This window comes from Dasypus novemcinctus, chromosome 10, assembly GCF_030445035.2.
Source record: "Dasypus novemcinctus isolate mDasNov1 chromosome 10, mDasNov1.1.hap2, whole genome shotgun sequence".
In the NCBI taxonomy this organism is placed as follows: Eukaryota; Metazoa; Chordata; class Mammalia; order Cingulata; family Dasypodidae; genus Dasypus; species Dasypus novemcinctus.
Window position 1 is genome coordinate 111822867 of NC_080682.1, and position 20441 is coordinate 111843307.

Below are 20441 nucleotides of genomic sequence, written 5' to 3' on the forward strand. Positions count from 1 at the left end.
AAATATTTAATGAATTCTCAAAACTCAACAATAAGAAAACAACCCAGTAAAAAAACACAGGTGAAATATCTGAAGAGAGATTTCACTGAAGAAGATAAAGGGATGGAATATAAGCACATGAAAAGATGTTCAACATCATCAGCAACTAGGAAAATGCAAATAAAAACCAGAATGAGATATAACAATACACCTATTAGAATGGCTAAAATTAAAAAGACTAACCCTACCAAATGTTGGCAAGGATTTGGAGATACTGGAACTCTCATACACTGCTGGTAGAAATCTAAAATGGTAAAAACGGGAAGTGGATGTGGCTCAACTGAAAGAGTGTCTGCCTACTATATGGGAGGTGCAGGGTTCACACCCAGAGTGTCCTGACCTGTATGGAGTGTTGCCATGTGCAAGGAGTCCCGTGCCACACAGGGGTGTCCCCTGCGTAGGAGAGCCCCACATGCAAGAAGTGTGCCCCGCATTGAGCGGCCCCACACGAAAAAGCACAGCCTGCCCAGGAGTGGCACTGCACACACAGAGAGTTGATGCAGCAAGATGACGATGACACAACGAAGAGAGACACAGATTCCCAGTGCCACCGAGACTCCAAGAGGTCACAGAAGAATACACAGTGAATGGATACAAGAGAGCAGACAATGGGGGGGAGGGGGGAATAAATACAATAAAATCTTTAAAAAAACTAAAAAATGATAAAAACACTTTTGAAACAGTTTGAAAGTTTCTTAAGTTTAATATATACCTACCATATAATCCATCCATTCTATTCCTACATATTACCCAAAAGAAAAGGAAATAATATCTATACCAAGACATGCACATAAATGCTTAGATTTGTTTATAACTGCCAAAAATTGAAAACAACCTAAATATCCATCAATAGGTAAATATATCTAATATATAAATGTATATGTGTACAATGGAATACTACTTACCAAGAAAAAGGAACAATTACTGATTCACATAATGTGGATAAAAACTAAGGTATAACAACAGGAAGAAAATCAGCAGTTCCTTGGGAATGGGGTGGGGGGGTATGAGGAGGGATAGGAGAGATTACAAAGAGTGTGCTGGTTTGTGTCTATTGTGGACCCCAGAAAATCCTGTTCTTAAACCCACTGTAGATAGGACCTTTTGAATAGATCACTTTTGATTAAATGGCTTCAGTTAAAAGTTAAGGGAGTTGGATTAGATTGCAGGACTGAGGGTGGGTCTTAATCCTCTTACTGGAGTCCTTTATAAACAGAGAATTTAAAAGCTGAAGACACACAGAAAAAAGCAGATACAGAAACCCCAAACGGCTGACAGAGAAGTCCCAGAGGCCAGAGGCTGGAAGAGACAGAGCACAGAGGCACAGAAAGAGGCCCCCAAGCGATGGAGAGAGACACAGCCCAGAGGAGAAGGGACAGATGAACCATATTCCTGATTGTCCACAGCTGAGCTCAGGGAGAAAGTGAACCTAGAAGAGAAAGTAGAGACCAGCAGAGCCAACATGATGCCCTGCCATGTGCCTGATCACCCACAGATGCAACTTGGTGGGACAGAATCTCTTGATGATGCCTTGATTTGGACACTCTGATAGCCTCAGAACTGTAAACCTTTAACCTAATAAATTCCCACTACAGAAGCCAATCCATTTCTGGTACATTGTTCCCATCAACTTTTAGCAAACTAAAACAAAGGAGCATGGAGAAAATTTTAGGGGTGATGGATATATTCATTATTTTAATTGTGGTAAAGGTTTCATAGGTGCATGCAGATGTCAAAACTCATTAAACCATGCAAGTTAAAGATGTTCAGTTTATATCAATTATACCTCAGTAAAACTATTAAACTATATATATGCACATATATATACAGAATACATGTACATATATACGTACGCTTATGGCATCTGATTCAGTACCACACAAGTAAAGTGTGCTTGGAATAGCCAACTGTTCTAGTGGTGTCATCTCAAGATGCTTTCTCTCTGATCTCAGCTGTGGGTGATCAAGCACATGGCAGGACACAATGCTAGTCCACTCACCTCTTCCCTCTCCTCCAGGCCTGTAGCTTGTCTCTCTAGGGCTCATCAACCCCTGGAGGCCTCCCTCTGTCTTTGCCGCTCTTTTTCCTGTGTCTGAAGCTTTTATTCCTCTGTTTACAAAGGACTCCAGTAAAGGATTAATATCCATCCTGAGCCATGCCCTACTGAGGTCCCATCTACAATAAGTTTACAGGTACAGGAATGCGCAGAATGGATTAGCACAGGACATGATCTTCTGGGGACCTCAGCTTCAAAATGCCACACCAACCAACAGAACTTTCAGGATAATACTCCAATATCATGATTTTTCAGCTTCTTCAGGAGAAAGAATATCTAGAAGCAAAGTACCTTACCTTAAAGAAAGAATGAATAGCAGCTGTGGCTTCACTGCGAACTCTTAGAATAGCACCTAGAACATTAGTCCTACACCTAAGGTGAGGATATTGTCTCATGTACTCCAGAGGATGTCTCTCTTTATATTTAAATGGGAAAGCCTGCCAACAAAACAAAACAAAATTAGAAGCTAAAAAAATACTGTTTTATAAAATCATTTTCCAGGGATTTCTTAAATAGTAGTGTTTTAGAACAAAACTCAGATGTTTTTCTTATTTATTTCTTTATACAACTGATTACAATCCCATATAAATTTCAAAAGGTAAATAGAATGGTGGAGTGGAATCAGAGACTTGAATTTGAATCCAGTTCTACTACGTATTAGTTGTGGAACCTTGGGCAAACTTACTTAATATCATTGAGGCTCATTTGTTATTTATCAAATTTCTAGTGTTAGCTATCAATCACTGCTTACAAATAGATTAGGATATAACTATGCAAAATAGTCTACTGTTTGGCAAATAGGAGTTCAGGATATTGTAGATACTAAAGAGTCTGTCTTCTACAATTGGATACACACAGCTAGTGTTCATTTTCTAAATACCCAAATGTCTTAAAAACCCACAATCATTCATAATCAACTGGCATTATTTATCTACATGTTATGATGTCCCAAGAACACGAGGGAAGGACAGAAGGTCAGAAGATTTCTTAAATATAGCAGAGTAGTGCAGATTTACAAACAATTTTAAAGGAAATTATTGCTCCACCTAGATGTATTTTCATTTTGCCCATACTCATGTTACAAGACTAAGTACAAAGAAGCATATTTTCAAACAAAAACCAAATCTGAATAAAAAGATATCACAGAAACTATATTGGTAGTCTGTTTCTTTACTTTTGTCTACTTTTTTTTGGCCTGTATGCATACTAATTTGTCATTTAAAAACATGAAAGCATGACCACATTAATAGGAATCAGGAGCCTACTACCAGTTCGGAACTTCCTAATGTCTGAACACTATTTACAATATTGAACTGAAGGGGAAAGGCAAATGGAGGTATGGACACCAACATGAGTAAGGGAGGACAATTCAGGAACAGTGAAATAAATGGCAAGTATTTAAAAAGTTAATAACCACAGGTTCCCCTGAAAAAAAAAAAAGGAGAGGGAGGTTACATTCTCCCTTGCTTTGTGAATTCCAAATTATTTTCAGAGTCTATTTTTCAGAAATCTTAGAAGTTGATTCCTGGTTTTACAAGTCAATTAGAATTTCTTAGAAAATTATTCAAAATATTAAGAAAACTGCCTTTCTTGTTTCCTTATAATTTTTTGCTATTATTATGAAAGAAAAATGAATTAAAACGATACAATTTCCTCACATTTCTTCATTTTGGGCCATTGTTTTTGAAGATAACTATAGCAAAAAACACAAGGGAGTCCAGTGGCTAGAATGTAAATTTCAGCTGACATTAAGTGCTCTATAATCTTGGGCAAGTCATTTTACCTGGTTGGGCCTTTTTTTGGCCTCCATTTCAAATGTAAGGGACTGAATTGATAATCTCTGACTTTATTTCCCCTAAGCTCATTATCAGGCTTATAAATAGAAAACAATTAACAAGAGCCCTGCTAAAAACAGGTATAAATATATCTTAACTACGGACCCATATTTGAGGAATTTCTTGTCCCCACTAAGCCCAAGCATTATAGCATTCTAGATTAGCTACCATTCGATATAATGCTCTGTGATAAAAGGAAATGTTCTGTCTCTGTGGTATCCAATAAGGTAACCAATAGAACATGTAAATAATGAGTACCTTAAATGTGGCTAATGCCACTGGGGAACTAAATTTTTTATTTAATTTTAATCAACTTAGATTTAAACAGCCACAGTGGCTAGTGGCAACGATATTGTACAGTAGAGTTTTAGATCATGTAAAAGCCATTTTTTGGCAGAGCTTTCCTAAGAATGTGAAACTGAAGCGGCCTGCCCAGGTATGTCAATGTTACTGTGGCTGACTGGGCATGCTTGTAAAAGTGGCAAGTTTCCACTATGACAGGCACTATAGAAATGTATAAACAGTTCTCACTCATAAGACTAAGCTAACTATGTAAGTAATATTTGCTATTGTCTCAACATTCCTTGGGTTCTATGACCTGTTTTCAATTATATGAGAAGTCACAATCTGAAAATGTTCCAAGCATCATCTTTGCAATGATTTCACTAAGATTGCTAATGTTTTTAATTAAGTATAAACAACCTCCATCAAAGTGTCAGAAAGCATACCTTGGCATCACAATTTCCAACAACTTCAATTTTTTCTGCCTTCAGTTCCACATTTTGCCTTTTAGATGGACTTTTTACTAGCTGCCCTTGAACTTCCAGAGAACACCCAAAAGTCAGTTCTCTACAGTAACAACAAAAAAAATCAGGATAAGTGAAATATCATTTCATGTAACTCATTTTTTTTAATAATATATTTTTCTCATTGAAGCATGCCCTGTGACTCAAAAAGTACCTGACACGTAATAAGCAACCTATACTTGTTCAGTTAGTTAAGTGTTTTTTGTGTGCTTAAGGAAAATGTATATATTCTAATTGTTGAGCACACATGATCATATTTTCCAAATATTATAATCTTTTTTTCTAATTAGCTTTCCACTGTGGTGGTAGATTATTGGCCTCTGTAATTCTCTAAGTTTTGCTTTTTTTTTCCCTTTTGGGGTTTTGAAAATTTTCAAATTTTTTATTTTGAAATACTTACAAACTTACAGGACAGTTACAAAAAACAATACAACTTCATCCCCCCCAACCAAGAACTCCAACATACCCCTATAACCCAGATACCCAGATCCACCATTTTTAATATTTTGCCACATTTGCCATATCATTCTATCTATCCATTAATCTATCAACCATTTATTTATCTATCAATCCATTTTTTAAAAAAGATTATTTATTTCTCTCCCCACCCCCCACCCCAGTTGTCTGTTCTCTGTGTCTATTTACTGCGTCTTCTTTGTCCACTTCTGTTGTTGTCAGTGGCACGGGAATCTGTGTTTCTTTTTGTTGCGTCATCTTGTTGTGTCAGCTCTCCGTGTGTGCGGCGCCATTCCTGGGCAGGCTGCACTTTCTTTCACGCTGAGGGGCTCTCCTTACGGGGCGCACTCCTTGCGCGTGGGGCTCCCCTACACGGGGACTCCCCTGCGTGGCAGGGCACTCCTTGCGCGCATCAGCACTGCTCATGGGCCAGCTGCACAAGGGTCAAGGAGGCCCGGGGTTTGAACCGAGGACCTCCCATGTGGTAGACGGATGCCCTAACCACTGGGCCAAGTCCACCGCCCTATCAATCCATTTTATGAACACCTGAGTTTAACTTGTATATATCATGCTCATGTTACACATAATACTGCCATGTATATTTCCTAAGAACAAGAGTATTCAATTATGTATCCACCTTCAGTGCAATTTAAAAGATTTAACATTGATATAAAGTTTACAGACTGTATTCCAATTTATTTTTCATATGTCCCCAATAATTTCCTTTTAAGCCCTCTCTCCTTCCTTGTTAGACCCATCCAGGATCAAATATTGCCTTTAACTGTCATTGTCTGTTTAGCTGCTCTTTTTTACTATTATTGTGGAAACATACACAACATAAACTTCCCCATGGCAACCACTCTGAAGCACACCATTCAGTAGGCTTAATTACATTCACTACGTTGTGGTACCGTCATCAGCTTCCATTAAAACTTAACCTGTCTTCCCTATAACTCATTTTGAATTAATTCCCCACTCCCCTGTGCCCCTGCAACCTTATTTTAATTTATCTCTTTGAGCTTGCATATTCTCTAATATTTTCTTTACAGTTACTATGGGGTTACCATGAGGCTTAAATTTAACATTCTAAATCTGTAACAATCTTATTTGCTTTGATACGAACTTAATTTCAATATAGTAAAAGCAAACGAGGTTCCTATACCCCTCGATTCCTGACCTTTATGTTGTTCTTCTCAATAATTAAATGCTTACACATTATGAGTCCAAAACCACTGTCTTACATTTTTATGCATTTGCCGTTTAGATCCTGTAGGAAGTAAAAAGTGGAGCTACAAACCAAAATACATTAGTCCTCACATTTTTATTTACCCCTGTTGTTACCCTTACCAGAGATTTTTATTTCTTCACATGGTTTCAATCTATTACCTACTGTCTTTTCCTTTCAACCTGCAGACCTCTCTTTATTATTTCTGACAGGGATAGTCTAGTGGTAAGTAAGTCCCTCAGTTTATCTTGGAATGTCTTAATCTTGCCCATATTTTTGAAAGGCAACTTTGTTGGACACAGAATTCTTGGTTGGTAATTTTTTTGCTTTTAGCACTTTAAGTGTCATCCCACTGCCTTCTTGTTTCCATGGTTTCCAGTGAGAAGTTGGCACTTACTTCTTATTGAGGGTCCACTGTATGGGACACGTTGCTTTTCTCTTGCAACTTTCAAGATTCTCTGTATCTGACATTTGACAGTTTGATTATAATATCCCATGAAATGGGTCTATTTGAGTTTGTCTTATTTGGAGGCTGTTGATCATGTTGGATGTGTCTATTCATGTCTCTCACTACATTTGGGAAGTTTCCAGCCATTATTTCCTTGAATATTCTCTCTGCCCATTTCTTTCTTCTCCTTCTGAGACTCCTGCAATGCAAATATTGTTATGGTGTGTCCCACAGTATCCTTAAGCACTGTGCACTGTTCTTCATTCTTCCTTCTGTTCCTCAGACTGGATGATTTCAATTGAATTATCTTCAAGTCCACTAACTGTTTCTTTGGCCAGCTCCAATCTGCTGTTGAACTCTTTATAGAGAATGTTTAATTTTTCTTACTGTGGCCATCAGCTCTGCTTGGTTCGTTTTCATCATTTCCATCTCTCTCTTGATATCTGCACTATGTTCATCTATCATTTTTATTTCCTTTAGTTCTTTGATCATGTTTTCCTTTAGCTTTTTGAGCATATTTAGGACAATTTTTAAAAAGTCTTTGTCTGGTATGTCCCAGGCCTGGACCTCCTCATTGATGGTTTCTAATGCTTTAATCTTTTCCCTTGCCTGGGCCATCACTTTCTGTTTCTTAATTGTAATCTTTTGTTAAAACATATGCATGTTGGTATTTTAATGGGCTATTGCTAGAGTTTAGATTCTGAGGCATCTGTTCCTTAAGCTTGTATCCAGCTAGTGTTATGACAGAGCTTTCCTTAAATGCAAGTAACTAACAAAGAAAAAAGAAACCTTTCCCAGCCTTTGCAGATGGACCCATGTTAGTGCTCTTTCAGAGGTTATCCATACAATGAGTTTAGAGACTAGCTCTAGGCCAAATCATAAGGGCTTCCTGATTCTTTCTTGCACACATCTTGTCTTGCCCTTCTCATCCTGGGCGTGCACCTGTGGACCTAAGAGTCCCCCTTTACACAGATACAAAAGCCCCCTCTTCCCTAGGAAACAGTTTCTGCATGGTCCTGGGAACTGCATTTTTATGTCCTACAGCCAGCAATCCATTGTCTCAGACAACAAGACTTGACTGTTCTCCCACAAAGTTCGGTATGCAGGCTAGTGACCTGCCTTCTACATGCTGGGCAAGTTCTGGAACAGTGCATTTCTCAGGCCATCACCAGACAGACTGTGCCAGGCATACATGCTCCCAGTACATGCCCAAGAGTTACTCTATTCCCCCTCTTCTTCAGGATAGGTACAAGGGATCCGCACTGTGAACACTGGCCAGCTCCTCACTGAGCCAGTAAGAGGTGAGGGAAGAGCCAGCCAGGGCCCCACCAGAGCCTCCACTTTTGGTAGCCTTTTTCTTGGTTCAGTGCTCTCTATGTTATTGCAGTCCTTTAAATGTTTTCTGGAACTTTGGGAAAGATGTTTCTGCCAGATTTTTCTGGATGGTCAAAGCTTCAGTCCATATAACATTTTAATGCAAACCTTGCTATAAGTGCATTAAAGTATTTATTGATAGAAGTTTTTACACATAGTAGTCTTCAGAATCTATGAATGCTCTATTGTATAATAAAATTATAAAATTTAACTCTGTAAGCTTTAAATTGGAAACAAAGAAAGTAACGGGTTTATATCCAGGTGTCTGTAAGGTTACACAATAAGTTCATTTACCAAAACAATGTTTTAGGTAAAATGTCCCAAAAAATTTACATTTATATCATACAGTTACATTTTACTATACTTCTCAATCATAGGAGGTGATTTCAATTATTCTAGGGCTTTTTTTTATTGCTTTAAGGTCATTACTGTGAACTTTATCACATCAAAAATGCAAGGAAGCACGATTAGGAAATTCTAATTAAGAGAATGCTGGATTATAGTAAACTTACTAAACATGCTTTGAAATTTTACACTGACCTTTGAGAGGAGTAAAATAATGTAAAGCATAAGGCAATCTAACAGAGTTAACTTTCAAAATAAATGAGTTCAACTCTGCTTTGATCAGTATTAGAGATAGACATAGTTTTTGGTCAATGTTCTTTTTAAACCAAAGATCACAAGATAAAAAAAAAAATCAGGAACAACATAAATGAAGATATCATCTTACAGAAAACTTCCCTCCCCTCTCTTACATAGGATCACTGCTATGTAATGTGAAAAACTGGCTTTCTATAGAATCCAAAATAATGGAATAAATTTGTAGCTGGTTAATTAGAGCCTGCATACTACATATTATTTGGGATTAAAAATGATTCCAGGAAATGAGATACATGTTTTTTTGATGAACAAATAAGTAAATGCTTTGCGTTCATAATCCCTGATTGTATTCCCTCTAACACTTTTTATTAAGATGATAAACATGGGAAGTGGACTTGGTCCAGTAGTTAGGGTGTCCATCTACCACATGGGAGGTCCGCGGTTCAAACCCCTGGACTCCTTGACCCGTGTGGAGCTGGCCCACGTGCAGTGCTGATGCGCGCGAGGAGTGCCGTGCCACACAGGGGTGTCCCCTCATAGGGGAGCCTCACGCACAAAGAACTGTGCCCCGTAAGGAGAGCTGCCCAATGCAAAAGAAAGTTCAGCCAGCCCAGGAATGGCGCTGCACACACGGAGAGCTGATACAACAAGATGACACAACAACAAAAAAGAGACACAGATTCCCGTGCTGCTGACAACAACAGAAGCAGACAAAGAAAAACACGCAGTAAACAGACACAGAGAACAGACAACTGGCGCAGGGCAGAAGGAGAGAGAAATAAATAAATAAATCTTAAAAAAAAAGATAAACATAAAGCTCTTAAGAGTAAAGACTTGCAAAACAGGTCTAAAAAGTTTCTTTAGAATGGAACGATATGCTAAGTGTAAAAAGAGGATATGTGGGAGTTCCAGGAAGAAGGTGTCAAAGCTGCTCCGGCAGGCACAGCTCTCTTATGAAATAGGGGAAAAGTGGAGAAGCCATCTGCAGGAGCTGCTCTGGGAGCCTGCAGATCAGGAGAATGCAACACACATTGTTCAGGAGGGACTGGAGATGGGAAGATGACGAAGCCAAAAGGAAAACCATGAGTTGGCCCCCACAGCTGGGAATGTTGCCCATCCCCCACCTCCAAGTCAAACAGTCAACAGAGCAGAGAAAGGATATATTCCTCCTAGGAAAAGGGAGGGTGCAGGTGAGTGTAGTTTCTCTTCAGCGAGTTTAACCAGCATAGCCCCCCCCTTTTTTTAGTGCTTAACTTTTTTTTTTTTAATTTAGAAATAATTTCAAGCTCACAGGATAGTTTTAAGAATACTATCAATGCAGAGAATTCCACCATATCCCCCACCCAGGTACCCAAATCCACCAACTTTTAACATTTTGCTACATTCTATCTATCTATACATCTACATATCTTTTTTCCTTTTCCTTTTTTGAATATTTAATTTTACTGGAGTGTTCTTTATTTGGTTTGAGAGATCCCTCAACACCACTAAATTCCTTTCTTTTCTTTCTGTTTACACCAAACTTGTAATCATTTCCTAGCTATCTTTTTTAACAAATCAATTTTATTGACACATTAATAAAGCATACAATTCATCCAAAGTATACAATCAATGGTATTTGGTATAATCACATAGTTGTACATTAATCACTTCAATCATTATTATAGCGTTTTCATTATTTCCATAATTACAATAATAATAAACAAAAAACAAAAAGAAAATTCTTCACCTCTAAAATGTTTCCTCTGCTGTTCATAGCTGCTATATCTGGCGATTCTTGCACAAGCATTTATTTATTTATTAAGCAATTTTACTGAGATATATTCACATACCTTATGATCTACCTAAAATGAGTAATCAATGGCTTTTAGTACAATCACAATGTTGTGCGTTCATCACCACAAAAAATTTTAGATTTTATTACTCCAAAAACAAAAACTCCACACCCCTTAGAATGCCTTCCCTATTCCTACATAACCACTAGTCAAATTTCATCTTCATAAATTGATTTACATTTACATTTTATATAAATGGAATCATATATGTTGCACATTATATTTAGTTCATATAAATATGCAATCATACAGTATTTGTCCTTTTGTGTCTGGCTTGCTTCATTCAACATAACTTCCTCTGGGTTCATCCTCTAATGTATTTTTCATCTCACCTATGGTGTCTTTCATTCCCATGAGCTTTTCTATCCAGGTTTTCAAATTCTTTGTGCTTGCTCAGTATCTTCTTGATGTCATTTCTCTCTTTAGCCATATTGTCTTTAAACACATTAATTTGATTTTGGAAATATGTGTGCATCTTCTTGTCTCAAATCCTGCATCTCTTCTGGGGCTTTGATATATTCCTTTTCTTGGGCCACTTGGCAATATATTAGGCTTCATTTTTGAAGAAGTTTTGGACCACAGAGAGGTTCCATATGGCGGGGGAGGAACACTGGTGTGGGGTGTTGTTGTTGGGGGGGGCACATGGTTGGGAGGGAGTTCTCGAGGGCATGGATACATGGTACATAGAATGATTGGATATTTTCATAGTAGTAACAGTTAAAGGCGACAACTGAGGGAGTGCTGAGTTCCCAGCCAGGGGAGCTCGATCACATTCCCCAATGGAACAGCAACAATTCCCCAAGTGCAATGGCAAAGACCAATAAAGAAGGATGGTCCAACAATGAGCCCTTGATACTGATGACTACACTTATGAGCCTATGTGCCTGAAATATGAATTAGACCTAGAGCTGCAGGGAGCCTAAGAGTTACTTCCTGAGAGCCTCCATGTTACTCAAATGTGGTCACTCTCTAAGCCAAACTCAGCATACAAATGTATTACCTTCCACCCAGTGTGGGACATGACTCCTGGGGATGAGCCTCCCTGGCGCCAAGGGATTACTACCAAACACCAGCTGATGATGTAACTAAAAAGAGACCTTGAATAAAAGGTTTGACTCAGACAAGCAAAATATCTCAGTCTACATGTAATATCATGTTAAATATTGCTTTTTGACCTGAATAAAGGGGGGAAATGGAAAGGACAGATGAGTTTATATGGCTAGGAGTCTCCAAAAAGAGTCGGGTGGTCATCAGAGGGGTAGCACTTAAGCATGCCTCAGCAGGGTCCCAGAGACAGCCAAAGTAGAGACAACCCCAGGTACTGGTTCTCCTGAGGGCTACAGACACCCATAGGTTCTATGGTCACGGCAGATGGCTCTGGAGTTCAGTGCCATGTCAGTTGGCCCTACTTTGGAGTTAGTGTTCCGCAGTGTGATGGATTTGGACTCAGATGTGACCTTTTTACATGTCTCTTCTGTCACTCTTACTGGACCTGTAGTTGGCACTGGGGTTGGTGTATACTCAGGAGACATGAATCTCTAGACTGTCCATGTGACAGCCAGGCCCTGAGCCCCAGGAGACCTGCAACTCCTACAGTCTGGTTTATTGGACCTACCCTGGCCAGGTAACAGAGAGGTGAAGGTCAATCACCACACCAGAGAGCCAAAAGTGTCTATAGCTGCAAGCAGGAGAATTGCATCCATCATCCATGTGGAATCTAAGCCCATCCTGATGTAGAGGTGGAGGGGAATAACCATCCCAGGGTCCACAGGATGGAGGAATAGAGTATGGACCAGAGTGGACTTACTGATATTCTACTATGGAACTATTGTGATCAGTAATGGAAGAAATTGTAGCACTGATGTAGAGAAAGTGGCCACGGTATCTGCTGAGGGTAAGGAGAGGGAAGAAGAGATATGATGTGGGGGCATTTTCAGGACTTGGAGTTGTCCTGGGTGGTACTGCAGGGACAGATGCTGGACACTGTATGTGCTGCCGTGGCCCACTGGGTGGACTGGGGGAAAGTGTAAAGTGCAATGTAAAACATTATCCATGTGGTACAGCAGTGCTCCAAAATGTAGTCACCAAATGCAATGAACAATCCATGATGATGAATAGAGGTTGTTGATGTGGGAGGAGTGGGGTGAGGGGGGTGAGGGATACATGGGGACCTCATATTTTTTAATGCAACATTTGAAAAAAACTAAGAGAAAAAAAAAGCTGAGTCAGCCTTATGCTATGTCCCTCTCTCCCCTTTCCTGGGGAGGTAGATCCCTGGAGCCCTCTTCTTCTGTAGCCGATGGCCCAGTGGTCTGAGTATTCTAAAGTGTCTTTAGTGTGGAGGAGGGTGCTGGCAGTAGCAGCTCCTGGTGTTTTGTTTGTTTGTTTTTTTATTTCCCTTCCCTTCCCCCTCTCCCCACCGCCCCAGTCATCTGTTCTCTTTGTCCACTTGCTGCGTGTTCTTCTTTTGTCCACTTCTCGTTGTCAGCAGCATGGGAATCTGTGTCTCTTTTTGTTGCATCATCTTGCTGAGTCAGCTCTTCATGTGTGTGGCACCATTCCTGGGCAGGCTGAACTTTGTTTCGTGCTGGGCGGCTCTCTTACGGGGCACACTCCTTGCGTGTGGGGCTCCCCTACATGGGGGCACCCCTGCGTGGCACGGCACTCCTTGCACACATCAGCACTGTGCATGGGTCAGCTCCACACGGGTCAAGGAGGCCCGGGGTTTGAACCATGGACCTCCCATTTGGTAGGCGGACGCCCTATCCACTGGGCCAAGTCTGCTTCCCAGCAGCTCCTGCTTTTAACTCATAGTTTTGCTGTGTCAATATTTTTTCTTTGTCCCTTTCTCTTCTGGGCAGTGTCCAGCCTTCCCCTGGTGTCCCAAACCCTAGAAATTTTTTCCTAGGTCATTTCTGCCTGTCCTCTAGCTATTTTTCTGGAGAGAAAAGAGTCTCTTGTATTTCTAGTCTGCCATCTTCCTGGAAGTCCCCATAACCCAGTTTTGAATTGCTGATGCAGAAGATCCAATCAGTGGAAACTGAAGGATTCATCTGCATGAAAAGGTCTGCCAAAGAGCACCATTTGCTGTCCAGCAGGTAAAGAAAGAAGACAAGTCTTCTCTCTCCAAATCTTTCCCAGGCACCATAGATCTGGTCCATGCTCTACTAGGGGCTCCCTGCCCCTGTATTGATAACTTAAACAGGGTAACCTTAAAATTTTAGAAAAAAGTGAACCACAAATCAAGGAGAGCTGTAAAATACAACCACTAGGCAAAAGAGAGAAATTGATCAACAGAATAAAATCACCAATACAATCAGATTCTGAGATATCAACACAAAATAACAAGCTGTACTAAGAAACAGGATGTAAGATAACTAATCAATGGCATTCACATAAATCTCTTTAATTTAAGGAGCTGAAGGAAAATATGGCTAAGAGATAAAGGATATTAAGATGACACTGTTGAGCATAAAGAACAATTTGAAAGCCTGCAAAGAAAGCAAACAGAGCTTATGAGAATGCAAAACACAATGGATGGTTTTTAAAATACATTAGAAGACTATAACAGCAGATTTGAACTGATAGAGGAAAGAATTACTGAATTATAAGTCAGAGCATCTGCACAAGAAAAGACAGGAAAAAAGAGAGAAAAGAATGGAAAAAAATTGAACAAAGTCTCAGAGAACTGAATGATGGCCTGAAATGCATAAACATGCATTTTTTGGAGGGGCAGAAAGAATATTTGAGGAAATAATGACTGAAAATTTTCCAATTATTATGAAAGACATGTCCACCAGTATTCAAGGACAATGTACCCTGACAGAATAAACCCAAGACATCTAGTATTCAGAATGTCAAATGCCAGAGATAAAGACAAGATTCTGAGAGCAGGGGAAAAAAAAAAAAAAAGAGCAGTATGTCATTTACAAGGGACTCTCAATAAGACTAAATACTAATCTCTCATCAGAAACCATGGATGTGAGAAGGCATTAGTGCAATATATTTAAGGTAATGAAAGGAAAAAACTCCCAGCCAAGAATTCTTTATCCGCAAAATTAAACTTCAGAAATGAAGGTAAGTTTAAAGCCTTCACAGACAAACAAATGAGAGAGTATGTCATCAAAGACCAGATCTACAGAGGCAGTAAATGGTGTGTTACAGCCTGAAAAAGACAAGAGCAAGAGGTTTGGAGAAGAGTGTAAAAAAGAAGAGTATATGAGGAAGTGAAAGGGTAAAAAGACAGACAATAATAAGATATAACAACACAAAGAAGCCAAGGGAAGGGGAATAGATGTGGCTCAAGTATTTGAGCACCTGCTTCCCACATGGGAGTTCCTGGGTTCAGTTCTTGGTGCCTCCTAAAAATAAACAAAAAAACAAATAACAGGCAAACAAACAAAATAACCAACTCAGGGAGCTGATACGGCTCAACATCAGCTCCCATATACGAGTTCCCAGCTTCAATCCCTAGCCCCAAGACCTCAAGAAAAAAAAAAAGTGAAGGGATAAAATGGATGATGTATATGCTTTTACATTAGTTACACTAAATATTAATGGGCTAAACTCCCCAAACAAATTATATAGACTGACAAAATGGATAAAAAAAATATGACCATCAATTTGCCGTCTGCAAGAGACTCACCTTAGACACAAGGATACAATCAGGCTGCAAGTGAAAGGTTAGAAAAAGATATTCCACACAAATAGTAATCAAAGAAAATATGGAGTAGCAATACTAATATTGGATTAAACAGATTTTTTAAATGCAAAAGTTTTATAAGAGATGAAGAAAGTCACTATATATTAATAAAAGGACAATTCACCAAGAAGTAATAACCATAATCAATATTTATGTACCTAACTTAGATGCCCTAAAATACATGAGGCACACACTGGCAAAACTGAAGGAAGAAATAGACGTCTCTACAATAGTAGCTGGAGACTTTAACAGACCACTCCCGGCATTATATAGAATATCAGGACAGAGGATAAATAAGGAAACAGAGTCTGAACAATATAAATGAACTAAACCTAACAGACATCTGTAGCATATAACATCCAAAAACAGGAGGATATACATTCTTCTCAAGTGCTCATGGATCTTTTTCCAGGATAGACCATATGTTGGGTCATAAGTCAAATCTCGAAAAACAATAGAGAATCGACAGAACTAAAAGTTGCTTCTTTGAGTGAGAAGATCAACAAAATCAACAAACCCTGAGTTAAACTAACAACAACAAAAAGAAAGACGCAAATAAATAAAATCAGAAATGAGAAGGGAGACATTACCGTTGAACCAGAAAAAATAGAAAGATACTATGAACAAACGTATGCCAACAAATTAGACAAGGTTGATGAAATGGACAAATTCCTAGAAACATATGAACGAGCTACACTGACCTTAGAAGAAAAAGAAGACCTTAACAAACAAATCACAAGAAATTGAAATTGTCATCAAAAACCTCCCCCAAATGGAAAGTACAGGACCAGATGGCTTCATAGGTAAATTCTACCCACCATTCAAAGGCAATCTAATACCAATCTTGCTCAAACTCTTCCAAAAAACTGAACAGTAAGGAATGCTACCAAACTCATTCTAAGAAGCCAACATCACCCAAATACTAAAGCCAAAAAAAGATATTAAGAAAAAAGAAAATTACAGACCAATTTCTCTAATGAATACAGATGTAAAAACACTCAACAAATTACTTGCTAACCAAATCCAAAATCATATTTAAAAAATTATACACCATGATCAAGTGGGTTTTGGACCAGGTATGCAAATGTTCAACGAAAGAAAATTAACATGAAATACATCACATTAATAAATCGAAGAAAAATCACATAATTATCTCGAATGATGAAAAAAAGGCATTTGACAAAGTACAATATTGCTATTGACAAAAACATCCAAAAGATAAGAATAGAAGGAAACTTTCTCAATATGAAAAAGTGCATATATGAAAAACTCACAGCTAACATTGTCCTTAATGGTGAAAGACTGAAAGTTTTCCTGCTGAAATTGGGAACAAGACAAGGATATCCACTATATTCACTATTATTCAGTATTGTGCTAGAAGTTCTAGCTAGGGCAATTAGGCATGAAAAAGGGGGGAAAAAGCCACCCAAATAGGAGAGGAAGAAGTAAAACTTACACAATTTGTCAATACAATCCTATACTGAGAAAACCGTGAAAGAGCCACAAGAAAACCACTAGAAAAGACAATTCCAGCACAGTGGCAGGATATAAGATTAATTCACAAAAATCAATCGTGTTTATACAAACTACTAATGAGCAAACTGAGGAGGAAATGAGAAAAAAAATTTCATTCACAATAAATAAATAATATTTAGGAATAAACTTAACCAAGGACATAGAGAACTTGTATTCAGAAAAGTATAAAACACTGCTAGAAGAAACTAAAGAATACCTAAATAAATGGGAGGACTTTCTGTCTTCATGGATTGGAACACTAAATAGCATTAAGATGTCAACTCTACCCAAACCGATCTACAGATTTAATGCAATCCCAATAAAAATTCCAACAGTCTTCTTTGTAGAACTGGAAAAGTCAATAATCAAATTTATCTGGAAGAGTAAGTGCCTCCAAATTGCCAAAAATATCTTAAAAAAGAAGAATGAAGTTGCAGGACTCTCAGTTCCCAACTTTAAAGCATATTACTTAGCTACGATGGTAATAACAGCATGGTACTGGAGTAAAGATAGATCGATCAATAGAATTGAATCAAGAATTCAGAACTAGACCCTCGCATCTACGGTCAAGTGATATTTTCTCCCCCCACCCTGAGGCTTTTTGTGTGCTCTCTGCTCTCTGTGCCCATTCGCTGTTTGTTCTTCTGTCTGTATTTATTTTATTTTTACTTCCCCTCCCCCCTTGTGGCTTGCCTGCTGTGGGCTCTTCTGTGTTCTCGCCTGTATCCCTTCTTTTTTGTTGCATCACCTTGCTGAGTTGGCTCTCCGCTGCTTCTGCAGGCTGGGCAGTGCTCCGCAGCATGCAGGTGCAGGTGAGCCTGTCTTCACAAGGTGGCCCCAGGAAGCGAACCGAGGGCCCCCATATGGTAGATGGGAGCTCATCTGATTGAGCCACAGCTGCTTCCCTGGTCAAGTGATTTTTGAGAAGGCTGTCAAATCCAGCCACCTGTGTCAGAACAGCCTATTCAACAAATGGTGCTGGGAAAACTGGATATCCATATCTAAAAGAAAGAAAGAGAGTTCCTATCTCCTACCTTACACAAAAATTAACTCAAATTGGATCAAGGACCTAAATATAAAATCTAGACCATAAAACTCCTGGAAGAAAATATAACTAAACATCTTCAAGATCGTGTGGTAGGTGGTAGCTTCTTAAACCTTACACCCAAAGCACTAGCAATGAAAGAAAAAAATAAAGGGGACCTCAAAATTAAACATTTTTGTGTTTCAAACAAATTGTTTAAGATGGTGAAAAAACAGCTTACTCAATGGGAGAAAATCTTTGCAAACCACACATCCAATAGGGGTTTGATTTTCACATTATATAAAGTCAATGATAAAAAGACAAGCAACCCAATTAAAAAAAAAATGAGCAAAAGACTTGAATAAGGGGGAAGCGGGAGAGGGCAGGAAAAAAAAGACTTGAATAGCCATTTTTCCAAAGAGGAAATACAAATGGCAAAAAAAGCACATAAAAAAAAGGTTCAACCTCACTAGCTATTAGGGAACTGCAGATCAAAACTGTAATAAGATATAATTTCATGCCTTAAAGAATGGCCATGATTTTAAAAATCCGGAAAGTACAAGTATGGAGACGATGTAGAGAAATAGGAACACTCCTTCACTGTTGATGGTACTATAAAATGGTGTAGCCTGTGGAAGATGGTTTGACAGTTCCTCAGGAGGCCAAATATAGAACTGCCATATGATCTGGCAATGCTACAACTAGGGATGTATTCAGGACTGAAAGCAAGGACACAAACAGATATTTGCACATCCATATTCATAGCAGCATTATTCACAATTGCTAAAAGACGGAAACAACCTAAGGGCCTGTCAACCAATGAACAGACAAACAAAATGTGGTGTATACATACAACGGAATACTCCTTAACTGTAAGAAATGAAATCAGGATGCATATGACAACATGGATGAATCTTGAGGAAATTATGTTGCGTAAAATAAGCTAGGCACAAAAGGACGAATATCATATGGTCTCACTATACAAAAACTAAATACTTTGAGTAAATTTAAGGAGCTGTACTATAGAGTATAGGTTAGTGGAAGACAGAATGTGGGTTGAGAAGGAGGAGCTGATACAGAATATATGTAGAATGTTTAATAAGGTCAGCTGTAAAATATGTGGTAATGGACAGTGTTGATGGCAACATTACAATGAGTAGAACAAACTGTTGATTTATAAAGGTGATTGTGGTGGAAATGGGTAGTCTAGGGAGGTTAATGTTAATGAAAGACAGCTAGAGGATAATATAGGGACTGTATAACAGTGATTTTGGTGATATATGAGAACTGTGGCTAATAATATAAATACAAGAATGTTTTTCTACTACAAGGTGTTAAAAATGGTGCATATATGGAAAAACTTCAACTAATGTAACCTATAGGCTACAGTTAGCAGGAACATGGTAATATTTTTGTAGCAAAGGCAAAAAAGGTACTATATCCATGGTAAAGGTAAAAAAAAAGAATATGGGGTTTAATTTTATGAGATATGAATAAGATTCAGCATTTTTTTCCTGTATTTTCTTCCTTAACAAGAAAACCTTGGTCATGCCATTTAACCAATCTGTGCTCATTTACGTATCTTTCTGAACACTGGAGAAACAACTGAGTTTATTTTTAGGATTAAATGAGATAAATGTATCTAGACAGAATTTTTTTACAGTAACTCTTCCATAATTCATAAAGCTGCCTTTTGCCTGTTATTATGGAAAATGATATAAAGCTTACTTTAAAAATAAAGATATAAAACTATACCTATATTCTGAGTTAAATTCTGTATTGAAATGTAAATATCCAATAAGTGTTGGAAAGGATGTAGAGAAACAGGAATACTCACTGTGTTGGGAATATAAAATGGTATAGCCACTGTGGAATACAGTTAAGTGGGTCTTCAGAAAATTAAGTATAGAATTACCATATGATCCAGCAATCACACTTCTAGGTATATACCCAAAGGAAATGAAAGCAGGGACTAAAACAGTTATTTGTGCATCGATGTTCATAGCTGCATTATTTACAATTGTCAAAAGATGGAAGCATCTCAGGTGAACATCAACCAATGAAATGAATGGCTAAAGAAAATGTTGTATATACACGTAATTGACTATTAGTCAGTCGTAAAAAGGAATGAAGTTCTGATACATGCAACAACAAAGATGAACCTTACAGATTTCATTATGATCTCACTGATATGGAATAATTAGAAGAAACAAACTCATAGAATCAGAACCTAGAACACAGGCTACCAGGGGACAGGGTGGGGGTAGGGGATAGGGAGTACTCTTAAAAGGTACAGAGTTTCTATCTGGGATAATGGAAAAGTTTTGGTAATGGACGGTGGTGTTGATAACACAATACTGTGAACAAAATTCACAGCACTGAATTACATATCTGAATTTGAAAAGGGAAATTTTAGGGTGTATATATGTTATTAAAATAAAAATTGAAAATTAAAAAATCCATGGAACTGTACAAGATCCAGATCCTGAGATTTAGAATAGATAGCCAAGGGTCCCTATCCTGACG

General features: G+C 38.3%; 1 protein-coding gene across 4 annotated transcripts in view; it reads right to left on the reverse strand.

The window, feature by feature from the left end:
* NARS2 (asparaginyl-tRNA synthetase 2, mitochondrial) overlaps positions 1-20441 on the reverse strand; it is a 227394-nt gene that overhangs the window by 201713 nt on the left and 5240 nt on the right. For all 4 annotated transcript variants that reach the window (XM_071218289.1, XM_071218288.1, XM_058306048.2 and 1 more), the window contains exons 3-4: positions 4659-4779; positions 2392-2532 (exon numbers count right to left, since the gene is read on the reverse strand). In XM_071218289.1, coding sequence (XP_071074390.1) covers positions 2392-2532; positions 4659-4779 — 262 coding nt within the window. The remainder of the gene's footprint in view (positions 1-2391; positions 2533-4658; positions 4780-20441) is intronic.